Genomic DNA, 14,511 nt, shown 5'->3' with positions numbered 1-14,511 from the left:
GGGCCAACAACATGATTCAGCAAGATTCTCAAATATTATACATCACCAAGGGACGGAGGGACATATGATATCCTCCCTATAGAACCATGTCCTTCCACAGTTCTTCGTTGCCATTTCCTAGTTTTACGTATCCAAACATAAAACTCAGGTATTTGCACATATTTCAATAAACTGGGAAAGCTATCCTCCGCATTTAATTTCATCCATTCCAGGAACATTGAACGTTTCACTGTTGGATTGAAAACCACATCACATAATTGTGCTTGATCATCATAAACTATGCTTTGTTCATTTTCTTTGTGAAATGGCAAGATTTCCACTGGAGGATGTCTATAATGAATATCAAAGGCGAATATTCGCCAACATGCTTCAAAAGCAGAAACGTACCTTAATTTACATTATGTGAAACTAATGTCAATTATGTAGAATTTGGTTAGGCAAACATAATAAAAATGATGAGAATTACCTGCAATCCAAGTAATTCTTAACCTCATCTTTGGGTTTGTTGTTATCAGTTGTTGTTCCATCTGTATTGGTTTGATACACAGTTGCTGTAACTCGATCAGGACCTTTGTTTATATATTTGAACAAATACTTAATTGATCCTGATTGGTTGCACCATTCGACATTAATGTGGCACTGGTATCTTCGCAGAAGTGTAGCATTATAAGGGACAACCATGCCATTATCAAGAAGGACCCCATTTTTTCAATGGTATTCCCAGTATTTCGACGTCTATATACAGGATACCCTTCTGAATCCACAAAAGTTTCATCGTTCCATTTATTTGGGAAATTCTTTGTACATTTTCCTCTAACCATACAGGGACAGTTGGGATTATCATCTCCGCAAGGTCCATGCATCATGAATTGTTTGACAAGTGCATACAATTCTGGGTCTTCTTTTTCGTTTGGTATTTCAACACTAATGTATTTATCTACATCGGTTGCACGTGGAAACTTGTTTGTGGCAGCTAAAAACAAACAAATATGAGCATGAGGAAGACCCCTTTTTTGAAATTCCACTGTGTAAATAACTGCAAATTTTGATAAATCCATTATTAAATATAAACTTTTATATTGGTAATTGGAAAAAATTAACTTTAAATTTAGAATACCAAACAATTATATATCTATATTAATACCTGCTTGTACTTCGCCAAAGAATTTCTCCTTCACAAAATCGTTTATGATTTCATCCAATTTTATCTTGAACATTCTAGCAATTATATCCGGCCTGTCTTCGGGAGTGAGATTTTTATCAACCAAACAACGGTAAATCTCTGGCCAATTGGGATTACAAGTAACAGTAATGAACAAATCTGGATAGCCCATTGACTTGCATATAGCCATTGCATCCAAGTACTTTTGCATCATGTACCTGCTCCCACCGGTAAAAGATGAAGGAAGTAATATACGTTTACCAGTTGATGAGGCATCTGTGGTTCCATTCTCGACATTTGTCGTCAAATTCTGGAAAGTATCAGTTCTGAGTTTTTTCTAGTTACCATTAACGTATGACAATTGATCAGCCTTTACCATTGTGTAACCGTCAACAGCAAACTGATGAAAAAGTTTCTGTGCATGAAGTAAAAGTGAATACTCCCCAGGTCTGTCTTGTATTGTGTAACAAAAGAATTCCCTCATAGTAAGTTTTGTTCTTGGTTTCTTTGAATCTTGTGCAATACCTCTGTGCTTGATTCCTAGTCGATAACCATCTTCTCCAAATGGAAAGATGAGTGGATATTGAAGAGCCAGATAAGAAGGATGTAATTCACTTATCCTTTGAAGACCACCAGACTGCTTTCTCAATATAATGTCCCGTGAATCAAGTACTGAATCTATGTCTCCAATTATTAATCCAGCTACTTCAGAAGTTGTTGGCAAGTTGTAAATTCGACCATCTTTATTTCTGTTGGCAATAAGTTTTAGACTTACATCTTGCCATTCATTTTCTTTAACACAATCTCTTACCATCCTGAAGGATTTCACAAGAGGGTTGCAACCATCTAACATTATCTTTAGTATGTTGATTGTATCACGTTTCAGTTCATTTTTGCCAGGTCTTGAACTTTTAGTACTAGAACTGTAAATAAATGAATATTTATTTTAACAAACTTAATGTGCAATAATTTATAAGTTAAAGGCATAAGAATGGTAAACGTGTTTTTACCTGACAACTCTTTCTCTATTAGCCTCTTCATTTTCAGAGTCAAATATATAAAGTTGTGAGAACTTGGGTTGATCACCTTGCGCAGGTAGCAGACTACCCATTCGGTGAAAATTTTGACCTTGTAATCTAAAGACATAAGGTCCTCTTCCGTTTAAAGAACCTTGATTTACTTTACCCCCCATAGATGTGAATGAAAACATCATGTTATATGCTCGTATATGTTTCATGAAATTATTGGCAATAGGATTTTTGCTCGTAAACAAATTGTACAACACAGGAGGAGGTTTGACAACTGGTGGTAGCTCCACATCACCACCTTTGCAACAGAAAGTATACACAGTGTTCTTGCCCTTCGGATTACCCCTTATCATTTTTGCTTCCCAAAGCAGTGCATGACACTTTGAGCATTCATATATTTGATCTCCATGATCTTTGTAAGCTGAAATAAATATTGACAAATTCCGATATTATTTAGAGGGAAATTAATTGGAATGAAAAAATTAATTTAATTGATATACTACAATGATACTTACCTAATGAAAGACCTTTCCTTTTGACATATGAATCATCCACCATATCATCATTAATCTCCAAATCTATTCTTGGAATCTGAATATTATTCAAAATTTGAGCTTTTTGTTTATGATTGTTGTCTACTTTTCTTACAACTCCCTGGGGTCGTTTATATGATTTGTGACAATTCTGCTTTCCGTTGTTATTACATGATTTAGGTACAACAGATTTGTTCTTTTTGATGTTGAAGTTCCTTTCATGTCAAATATATAATAAAAAATGTCAAGTAAATCACAAATAGCAATTCATGTGTACATATAATGAGGTAATGTTCCTATATTAACTTTACCTAGAGGATCAATTGTGGATTGCAAATTACTTCTGGAATAACACATTGATAATCCATTTTTACTTAATGATATGGGTTTTACGAAACGACTTGTTACGTTGCTATTGCTGGAACTACCAATGTCAAAAGTTGAAGTGATTCCTGAACCTATAAAATAGTTACAATTAAAATTCAAATACTGATGCATGACATTTTCAATGGACATTTAATTTGCAACAAAATAGCTTACCATTGTCGAGAGCTTTCATTGTATTTTCGAAGATTAAGTACTTATTCCTGGTAGATGCAATACATCTGCTTTGAACTGGTTAGATTCCCAAAAAAAAGTGGGGTTAAAAAGACATTCAAAAAATTCAAATACTAGAAGGTGTAACACATTTTAACAGACTGTGTAGAATTAAAACATACCATTGGTTATATTAGATAAAGGAGTTGTTGTAAGTGGATGGTTTTGTGTAGGAGAAGAACGCTTAACAACATTGTTTTTACGATCATCCAATAAATTCTTCCGTTTTTTTCGATTTATTGAAGCTTGAGATTCATACATCTCTAATTTCCAATTTTCAAAAATGTTGGTGTTGTTATTTTAGGAAAGTATATTGTTAAATGAGGGTATTATTTTCATACTTTCATATGTAAAAGCTTTAGTTTGGAAAATTTAGTTATATAAAAAGTGTTTGAAATTTTGAGAATTTTTAAAATTGCCGCCAGATTTAATTTGGTTTGTGAGTAGGTATGTATTCTACTTGAGTAGTTATGTACTTCTTTTGTTTTAATTGTTGACTAAAGATGCAAGTGGATGTCAAGTTAATTGCATGTCCCTATGAAGAAACTGAATCACTATTTAGTTCCTGCATGTATAAGTATGGTTACTATTTAGTTAGAGGAATTAAAAAATTAAATTATATATAAATCAGTTAATGTAAAAATATCTACACCCACTAAATTATTTACCACAACCACTTATACAAACATTCACCTCTCATTTTCTTATCTAATTTGTAACGTTTTCTACAACTGTCAAAAATGGCGAATCAAGTAAGATCTAATACATATATTCAATCAAAGATTTATTTTACTTTCATTCAGTTTGTGTACATTTATTTTTGTGGGTAATATAGACTACACTATATGTTACATCTTTGTCTTGATTTGTTTTTAGAGAAGATTTCTGTTTATGCATGTTACAGAAGATGTATATATATAGATATATATATATATATAGGTATATATATATATATAGGTATATATATATATATGTATACTATAAATTAGTTAATCAGTTAGGGTTTGTGATTTTGTTTATATTAAATTAGATCCGGTGAGCTCTTTGGTTAGGTTTTTTATATGTATATATACTGCACATGCATTAAGTTAAATTTAACTTTCTTGTAGGGTAGTTTTTATTGATTTCAGTTTCGAGATGAGTATATTGTTTGTTATGTGTTGATAGCTATATAATTTTTAGGTTTAGGACCACAAGTGGGGTTGGAATAAAATATATGAACTAATCTGTTTTTTGTTTATTGAAAGTAAGACTTGAAGAAATTCTGAACTAACATATTTTTGGTTTATTGAATGTGGGAACCCAACCAAACTCTTTGTCGATAGATAATTTTCCAAGTTCTAGTTGATGTTTCCAATAAGGATACCTTGTCAGAATTGTTGGTAAGTTTTATTAGAAAATATAGTGCACTTTTTACATATTAAACAATACTTTTTTTTGACATTCAATTTTGATCATCAGTTATATATAAGTACATGTATAAAAGCGTTAATTGTTAACTTAGGTCCTCCCAAAAGTTGTTAAGAACAAACTGCCACCTGGATGCAAGTCAGTTAGACTGGTGGATTGCAACAACCGTTCATACATAGTGCGTGTCGTTGTGTTTTCAAATAACAAAATAATACTGACTGGTGGTGCTTGGCGTGATTTCAATCATACCTGTATCCAACCAGACACCGAGAAAGTTTGTTTGAGATTAAGGAATAACCATACTTTTGATGTCATTGTATTTGATGCTGCTGGAAAGGAGATATTAAGGGATGGCAATGAAGATGAATATGTGAATAGATGTATCATTGAAGTCTCTGGTGAAACTACACATACAGAAGTAAGCAAATTAAATTTTGTAATTCTTTAAATCATTTGTGATTTTTGTATCAATAGGATTTATTTATATGTTTATGACTTGCAAATTGTGATCTGTCCAGTATCCACCATTGTTTTTTCTTGATAACCTGAATGTCCGCTTTCATCGGGATACTGACAAGACTGCTACAATCTTTGGATCAAACCAAATTGAAGACGTGGAGGTCATATATGAAGATGAAATTATTCATACCATCAATGGTATCCCTGTTGATATTGATCCTAATGTGAAGCTTGAAGAAGATGTAGTAGAGCAAAGAACTTGGCGTGCGGTAGGATTTACTGGTTCGAAGTGGATGAATCTTTTCTATGAGCATGACGTTAGCATGGATGGTCACATCATGTTAACCAATCTAGGTTCAGGGAGATATTTGTTTGATTACTTTAATGAGCTTGGCGTTGGATCAGCTGCAGATACTACAGTATGTAAGTAATTTGAAGTGTACATTACTTATTGTCTTTTGGTACTTATCAAAGTTTAAGGTTTACATGTTTAGAGAATTTGATTAATACAGCCAGGGTCGCACCACAGAGTGTTCAACCAACTTTGTCAGCAGATTATATGACTGAGAGCGACGGCGAAGATGTCGAAAGTAAACGTCACCACTCCCAGATTGTTGGGCACCAACACAGGGAGGACAGGCCATGCTTCTTCAAGAATCTGGCTGAGCACTCTTTTACTACTAACCTGCTGGTAAAATATAAGATTTTCATTTATTGATATTATATATATGTCCCAAACTTTGTTGGTATATATATGTGTGTCTCATTAAGATATACAATGTGGTTTGTAGACGGTGCCTAATCATTTTGTTCGTCGACATCAACTGGATAGCTATACAAAGACAACTGTTTATGTGGGAAGCTTGAAGTTCAAAGCTAGGTTGGATATCATGTATGATTGTCGCAAGGATGGAGATCAAAGTCATGTTGTTCTAATCACAGACTGGTCCAAGGTTTCCAAGAAAACTGGGTATGTAGGGGGTAATGAACTTCGATTTGAATTAAATGTGGTGCATGAACCTGATGGGCCCAGTGTGGAATTCCATGTGTGTTGAAGCCGTTGATAAGGGAGTTTATGTATCATCCAAGTCGTTAGTGTCCTAGGGGGGACTTTCTTTTGGTTACTACCAAACTTCGTATGAATCCATGCTGATTTTGGTACTGTATAATATATATATAGCATGTGTACACCAGGGAGTGGTATTTCATAGTCTGCAACAGTTTAATTAGGTTGTATGTGGATGTAATGAATGGTATGTGATGAATCGACTAAGTTAAATCCTTGTATATGTAGTACTTGGTATGTGTAGATAATGATCCAACATCCAAATTAGAATTTAGTTTTTTTCTTCTCAGTTAATAAGTAATTCAAATGGTGGTCCAGAAAATCATTTGGATGAGGTATTTTATAAGTATATCTTTTTGATAAACTTTTAACATATATATGTTTTGGTGAACACAAATATAGAGAAGAAAAAACTAAATTTTAATTTGGATTTAACACTTTTAGATTTAACACTGCCAAACAACAACCAAACACAAATGTTTATGTTCTTTTAGATTTAACACTTAGCATTTCTGTTAAAGGTTAAACAGATACATGTTTGAAGTTAAGTGCAAAACAATATAAGACAAATCATGACTTGACATAACATAAGTTTAACACATGACATAAGTTTAACACATTACATAATTTAACCAACACAACTTCACAATCCGACATTTGGAATAAAAAACCAACAAATTGATATAGTAGTAGATTCTTCTTTCAAAAGACAATTAACTGCATTCACACTTTCAAAAGACTTTCAACCTTGTTTGTTCAAAAGACAATTACCTGCATCCAAATCATTCTTCTTTGTTCCTAGTAAATTTTGGGTCTGCGCATCCTTTTCCCAACTTTGTTTGTTGATTCAACACCGGGAGTTTCATTAGCTCTTTTCTGCAACGGACTGGTCTCACTATCTTTCTCAATCTCGGTGGCCAAAGAATCGCCAGTAACCGAGAATGCATCCTGCAAACACACCACATAAGAACTATGCATCCTGCAAACACACCACATAAGAACTATCCACATATTAGCCTATTATATTCAAAATATGGAAACAAACCACCCAACCAAATGAACTATACATCAAATTACCTTTGAATCCGGTGCACCTTGCGACTCACCAAGTTTAACAGTTGCTAGTTGAAGCATTGAAGGCTCTCCCTGGACCTAAACATGAAAAAGGTATGTTAGTATATACTGATACTAATAAGATGATACTAGTGAAATTTAGGTCTATATATGTGACTTGTATTACGATATTATATATTGAGTACGTCACTGTTGTTTTCTGGTTCTGCTGGTTCTTCTAATTCAGCAATGATATCAGGATCATCACACATCTTGATAACAGTATAAGCACTGCCCTTGTGTTTCAGATTGTATTTGTCAATCTTGATCTTACATGCCACTTTCACATTTAAGAGGCCTTCAAGTTCATGAGGGTAAGACTCATCATCATTGTTGTTCAATTGCCTTTAACGAATATCATTTGCACTTAACCCAAGCAATTTTTGGACATCTCTATCCCACATGACAAAGGATGCACTACCGGTGCTGTCTTGGACTCTCATGGTAACTCTGAACCTAAAGTTGGTATAATTCACATATAAACTCCATGTCAGATTGTTAATAAATATTTGACAAAATTATGACAATCTCAGTGTTTGAGCAGTATTACTTAGGTACAACTTCTGTTGCAATTGCTTTTTCTTTTCGACACCATAGACTGTCAGCTGGAGCACTAATCAGCTCATCAGTGAGTTCATTTTCATCTACAACTTCCAAGTACTCCATCTTGGTAATCACTTTCTTACCATCTTTGCGGCAACCAATAAAAAACCATCCAAACTCTTGCTCAAGCATAGCGATTGTGGCCACCACCACAAAGTCTCTAGTCTGTGAAGTAAAGTATTATCTATACAATAATATGGAATATGGTTATATGTTATTACCAACTGTTTCTTACCTCTTCAGAATCTCTCACTTCATCCAACTGTTTCTTATCGGTATTTAGGATAAACTCTAAGCGATTTGGGTAAACAGTCTGTGAAGCTAAAGTTGTATGGGAAACTTCATTAACTCCTTCCTTAAGTATCAACCTATGCATGTTTGAAGAAAAAAAATAACAAAATTATCAAATGTATTTTAACTCCTTCCTTAAACATCTATACGAATATTTATGCAAGAACATTGTCATACCTCCTCCTAAAGTCATTAGCCTCTTGGATATCTTCATTTATAAAAATTCTTGTACCAAATTTATCAGTTTGAACTGTCAAGTTTTCTGAATGACCAACACCATCAAAATTAATGACTTTCCATTCATGTAATTAGAAACAATATACTTAGATAATTTCAGCTTACCCTTCCATTCATTAATGAGAGCATGTTGCATGATGGCAATGACATGCTCTTCAGATTTGTTCTGCTCCAAAAACGCATTAAACTGAATTGCATAATCATTCCACAAAGTGCAACGCTGGGTTCTACCACTGTAAAAATATTAACTAAATTAAGTAATTCATTAAATATTATCAATGATAGTATATAAATGTATATGACAGGTACAGGGACATTCACTAACACCCTATGTTGCATTATAATAAAGTTATGATTTTTTCATCATTTATAACAACTGACACATTGAATAACAGATGTATATGCATCTAAAACACATGTAGTACTAATCTTGTACTGAACTTTATCAGCTGACAAATAACTCCAAATCTAACATAAACAGTTCCATAAAAAGAATTCTACTATAAGGTAGAGAATCCCTCCAGATTGAACTAAACTTACTCCAAATCTTTCAACTCCATGTTGAACCTCTTGCTTGTTTGAGTTGCAGACTTGAACACCTCAAGATTTCCACACCAACTTACACAACCAATGACATCTATGGAAATCGAATAAAAAAACTTTCAGTAAATTGTTCACACTACTATATTTGTATGCTTTCAGTTATAAATATATATTACAAAATTATGGTTACTAACCAATGTTGAGGACATCTTTATCTCTAGCCTTAGTCACAGTAATCTCATTGAAAGGCAAGAATGAGAAACCATAGCCACTGTATGTAAAAGGCACACCATGTTGCACTTCAGTAGTTTTGTAAAAGTTACACTTTAGCTTATGTTGGACGACAGGGAAGGGGTCATCGTTTTTTCCAACACCAAATCTCTTGATAATCACAGCAGCATCTTCCTTGATCAGTTCATCAAACATAGGAACCAAGTCCTTCTTGACAGTACATTGAATCTTTGCACCCTAACCAGAGAGACAACAAAATACGACTTAGATATACATGTAAATCTTTGCACCCTAACAAAAAACATAAAAAATATAACTTACCTTTTCATCAACCAACACCATCTCAAGCCTTTGAATTTGATTAATCCATCAGCGGATTATCTTAACTTTCATGTTTATGAAATCCTTTGATGCATCTAGTTGCTCCACAAGAGTTACTTTGTTGGTGGCTATCGACAGTGATATTTAAAACTAGAGAGAAAAATATATATGGATTATGTTTTTGTGTATGGAAATTGCTTTGGTGGTCAAGTTTATGGTTTTCTCTTTCTTGATTAGGTCAATTGTAGATCTCAAGATTATGAACAGTGGTGTCAAATCCCTCTTCAGATTAACGATGCTCTGTATGTGCTCTGTATGTCCTTTTCGTATACACATATATACATATATATACATATATATTATATATATATACATGTGTGTCTATATGAAGATGTAAGCATATATAGATACATTTAATGCTTGAGAGACAACCACCATAATCAGAAAACCGTACCTCCATCCAATTTCTTTTTAATTTTTAATTAATTAACTAAATTAACTTTATATTTGATTCAAACACAAACAAATGACACACTCACATAAAATTTAAATTTCGCGCCTACATTAGTTAGTGGCCTGCATGTACCCACCCTCTGCAAACTCTACAACCCGCCTCCCGCCCAGTTATATATATACATACATATACATATATACATACACATACATACACATATATACAGACACTTAAGTTATATATATACATATACACACACTTAAGTTATATATATCCATTATATATTAATAGCAAAATCCTCGGGACATATGTTTCCTTAATTCCTTTTATCAGATCGACTAGGGTGGGTTTTCGTTCCGTGAAACCAATGGCGGAAATTGCTTTCGATGCGATGGAGCGGATCCTGATACGATCGGATGCGGAAGATCTGGTGAGATGGAAGGCCGTGTGTAAGTCTTGGTATTCTCTCATCCCCACTCCTTATTTTACTGATTCCCATCTAAAACATAATAATAATTATAAAAATGATAAAAGGTTGATTGGGATACGTGATATCGATTATCTTATGGATAATTATTTATTTATCATTGGTTGTGCCAATGGCCTTGTATGCGTCGCTCCCCAAGGCTTTGAATTTTCAGTTATCAATCCATATACTAAACAGACCATGAAAATACTTGAACCCCCACCCGAACCTCTTCCTGAGAGTGACCGAAGGTGGAATCTGGTTTGGGGGTTTGGTTATGATCCATCCAACAATGACTACAAGATTGTAGTTGGCCTTGTGACGGAAAGACAAACCACACATTTTTATGTTCTTTCACTGAAAACATTCCTATGGAAGTTTATTGAAGAAATCAGCTATGCAATTTTGGACTATAATATTTGTGGCATCTTATGCGATGGGGCTCTTCACTGGCTTATGTCGTGTTGGAAAACTGGAGAGGTAGTCATTATCTCTTTTAATTTATCTCGAGAGGAATTTACAAAGACTCAACCACCACCCGGCGTCGATGATAACGACTTCAAGAAACTTACTTGCATGGGGGCCATAGAAGAATCTCCGTGCCTTATACAATCTCATTGGGAACTACCCACCAAGATATGGGTATTGAGAAGCAATAGTAGTGGAAAACAATCTTGGGATCTGTTGCCGGATAATTATGTAATAAATTGTGATGCTGTATGCTTCATGAGCGATGAAGATCACTCTATCTATTATACACCATCACCTGGTCTTGAAATCAACACTCTTGACTATATTGCTGCCCCTATATATGTGCGGAGTCTTGTATCTCCCCATGTTAAATTGGATTCTACTTCTAAATCCGGCTCTAACGACACAACTATTTCAATGGAAGAGGAGAGAGCTTGCAAAGAGGAATGCTCTAATAAGGTTAGCTCTAATCGTTTTGTTATGTCAAAGGGAAGTGATATAGGTACCATTTACTTTAATACTATTACCACAATCTAGCATTACTGACTTGTAGTATATAAATTTTACGTGATGGTAAATGTATCAAAAAGGTGGTACTGATATGACTTCCCTTTCTTTAATTACACAGTGTTTGATTACAGAGATTTAACTTATGCATATTTAATGTATACCAATGCATCACCTTTATATTGAATAATGATCTTAGTTGAGCTGCTGGGTTTTTTTCTTCTTCTCTATTATAGTATAAGTAGCTTGTTTCTGGCTGTAGAATGGCCCACTAATATCAAAACTTCAAAATTTGAAACTAATTACACTTGTATTACATGACAAATATTTGATTGAAAGCTAAGTCTTACTTTTTTTTATATTATAATTTTAAAACTAACATTTTTAATTGATGTAAAAGATACATTAATCTGAATATTTTTATATTATAATCTTCTTTCAATATGAGATAATGTATCATCCATTAACAAACACTTGTTTGTAACAATATATAAGTATCCCATATTATGAGAATCCATGAGCAAACATTTGGTTTTACGATACGCAATTATACCGTATTGAAAGTACTCTCCATCAATGAAATACATCAAAGTCTTTGACTTTACTTGCATTTCTACCTCCTTACAATTTAACACTTACAAATCAATTTTTGCTTTCTTGTATTATAGGCAGATGATCTTGATGAAGATGATTCTGGACTTTTTAGTTTGTTTTTTGGTCAAAGTGCTGGTTCTGTTAACAGAAATGCTGCAAGTAGTGGTGTTAGAGGTGGTGGAGAGATGATGAGCAGCAAAAAAGGGACTCAGATGGAAGATCAAGAAGAAATGGAAGGCGGAGATCGATAGATTACTGAGTTAGAATAGAAGACCCCCTAATTGTAGTTTAACTTTAGTTATTTGCACAGTTGGAAGACATCATGGTTAGACTGTTCTATTTTGTACATCATGGTTAGACTGTTCTATTTTGTACAGTATGACTTTTGATGTCAAAGCTGTTATATTTCAACTTCTATATTCATTAGTATTATTTCAACTTTAGAATATTCAGCTTCTACATTCAATTCCAAAAGATATAGAATGGAAACAAAAAAACATTTGTGTGTTATATTTGCATTAACGTTCACATATCAGATTGAGACTTGAGGTCCTAGAGTTGACTTCAAAAAGTCAAATTGCATATAAATGAAGTACCCAAAACGACATGATATGAAGGACCCAAAATATGAACAGCAGTTTGAACAACGAAACTTGCATCTATAAACCAATTTCAAGAAGTATACTAACAGGTTTTAATGTAAAAAAATATAAACATTGTGTCCTCAGACTACCTTGTATAAAGTATGAACACTGATCTCAGACAGAGAAAGTTACATCTAGGAACAATTATAACAGATTCTTACAAACAGGTGTGGCCCCATATGATATAACTTATTTTTTCTCACTTCTTCTTCTCTTTTTGTTAATGGGATCAGTTCACCTTTATAAACATTTTTTCATAAATTATTTTTTAAGTCTAACATTTCTTGTCAAAATTGGGTGTATAGCCACTTCCCCAGAAGATTGAAATATTGTTTGAAGACACTTCTTTTGGCACGGATAAATGCTGGCAGACGGACCAGGTGGATGATCATGGACCCAATCGCCATGACCATATTGGAGCTACAGAGTTCCTTCAGGTTACCAACTGGCCAAATTTCCAGTTCAGTAGATTGAAGCGTCAAACCGTGGCTCATAGAAACAGACCTGACTGTTATATGACTGCAGAGCACAGCCAGCTATCCAAGACCACACCTTTTTATCGACATCAAAGAGCAGACCTTTACCTTGATTCCAAGATGTAAAACAGATCAAGTTATCCTGTCCAAAGCACTCAAATCTCTCCGCTGACAACCTCAAGAGAGCTCTAAAGTACCTCGGAGGCATTCTACTTATCTCAATCCAAATCACTTTCACATGATCCAATTCCCAAACTCTCATACTCTGAAGAGTACTATAAAGACCGATTCTTCCAACTAGAAACAACCGCTTTTTAGCACCAGCAACCAAATACCCATCTAATAAAGACTGTGGGAACTTTGCAGGTATATGTTCCCAATATCCTGCATCCAGTTGATACATCATCAATCCAATAGGCGAAATTGTTTCCAAGTATAACCTTGAGTCACAAAATGCCATCTTTGACGAGCAAAGATTAACCGCTGGCATTGTCTGGTGAAGTGACCAACTGTCATGTATCGAATCATATACCTCAGTAGGAAGTGATTTGTCCCCATATATGTCACTAGCAGCAATAACCTTATAAGACTGTTTCTTTCTATCAACAACCATAATCAACTGTCTTTGCTGATTATAATGCATACTAGGTAAAGTTCTCCAACTCTGTGTCAGCGGATTACAAATCAACGTTTTAAAAGTCAAACCATCATGACCCGAAAAGCAAACAAGTCCACCCGAAGCACTAACCAACCAAAACGCCCAATAAGGCAAAAACGTAAAAGGAATCTTATACCATTGTTTCAATGGCAAGCTAAAAACAGAACACTGAGGTGTCTGCAAATTCTTCCAAAACGTAAGAAGACAAGGCCCGTGTGATGGAACTTGTGAATGAAACTTAAGAAACCCGTTATCCTGCAATATCGAATTCCATCTCTTACAAACACAACGCAAACGAAATATCATAAAAGGCGGAACCCTAGCTAATATTTCATGCAACAAATCCTCAGGTAACAATGCCCATATATTATCTTCCATATGAACATCAGGGTGTATAGCCTTAGAAAATGTAGCTACCATTTCCTCATCTAAACCTCTCGGTTTCGTCTTAATCACTTTCTGCTTAGATGGGCTAGTGTTCCTAAACCCTAATCCTCGGGCAATCGGGCTTGTATTTCTCAAACAACTAGGTTCACTAGGTAAATCTCTAGACCTAGATTCTAAACCATCCCTAATTCCTATAAATCCAACTTTATAATCAATAATTTAACATTTAAAATCAACACTAAACTATAGAGGAAAACCCA

General features: G+C 34.2%; 4 protein-coding genes across 4 annotated transcripts; 1 reads left to right on the top strand and 3 right to left on the bottom strand.

The window, feature by feature from the left end:
* Positions 1 to 35: 35 nt before the first annotated feature.
* On the bottom strand, positions 36 to 3,282 carry LOC122604724. Its single transcript, XM_043777595.1, has 9 exons — positions 3,264 to 3,282; positions 3,117 to 3,181; positions 2,706 to 2,781; positions 2,173 to 2,611; positions 1,539 to 2,085; positions 1,145 to 1,472; positions 620 to 1,036; positions 467 to 527; positions 36 to 387 (listed from the first exon to the last, which is right to left on the bottom strand). Exons 1-9 carry the CDS (start codon positions 3,280 to 3,282, stop codon positions 36 to 38), a joined length of 2,304 nt encoding a protein of 767 aa, XP_043633530.1.
* Positions 3,283 to 7,053: 3,771 nt separating this feature from the next.
* Positions 7,054 to 9,615, bottom strand: LOC122604723. Its single transcript, XM_043777594.1, has 10 exons — positions 9,595 to 9,615; positions 9,237 to 9,510; positions 9,040 to 9,136; positions 8,605 to 8,732; positions 8,440 to 8,524; positions 8,207 to 8,339; positions 7,919 to 8,136; positions 7,515 to 7,713; positions 7,333 to 7,407; positions 7,054 to 7,203 (listed from the first exon to the last, which is right to left on the bottom strand). Exons 1-10 carry the CDS (start codon positions 9,613 to 9,615, stop codon positions 7,054 to 7,056), a joined length of 1,380 nt encoding a protein of 459 aa, XP_043633529.1.
* Positions 9,616 to 10,371: 756 nt separating this feature from the next.
* LOC122606251 (F-box/kelch-repeat protein At3g06240-like) lies at positions 10,372 to 12,491 on the top strand. Its single transcript, XM_043779214.1, has 2 exons — positions 10,372 to 11,444; positions 12,161 to 12,491. The coding sequence occupies exons 1-2, from the start codon at positions 10,416 to 10,418 to the stop codon at positions 12,335 to 12,337; spliced, it is 1,206 nt and encodes a 401-aa protein (XP_043635149.1). The 5' UTR covers positions 10,372 to 10,415; the 3' UTR covers positions 12,338 to 12,491.
* A 248-nt stretch (positions 12,492 to 12,739) lies between these two features.
* On the bottom strand, positions 12,740 to 14,465 carry LOC122605314 (F-box/kelch-repeat protein At5g15710-like). The gene has a single exon (XM_043778233.1). It carries the CDS (start codon positions 14,282 to 14,284, stop codon positions 13,193 to 13,195), a length of 1,092 nt encoding a protein of 363 aa, XP_043634168.1. The 5' UTR covers positions 14,285 to 14,465; the 3' UTR covers positions 12,740 to 13,192.
* Positions 14,466 to 14,511: the final 46 nt, after the last annotated feature.

This window comes from Erigeron canadensis, chromosome 6, assembly GCF_010389155.1.
Source record: "Erigeron canadensis isolate Cc75 chromosome 6, C_canadensis_v1, whole genome shotgun sequence".
Taxonomy (NCBI): Eukaryota; Viridiplantae; Streptophyta; class Magnoliopsida; order Asterales; family Asteraceae; genus Erigeron; species Erigeron canadensis.
Note: the sequence above shows the minus strand (reverse complement) of the source record. Positions and strands in the feature narration are given on the sequence as shown.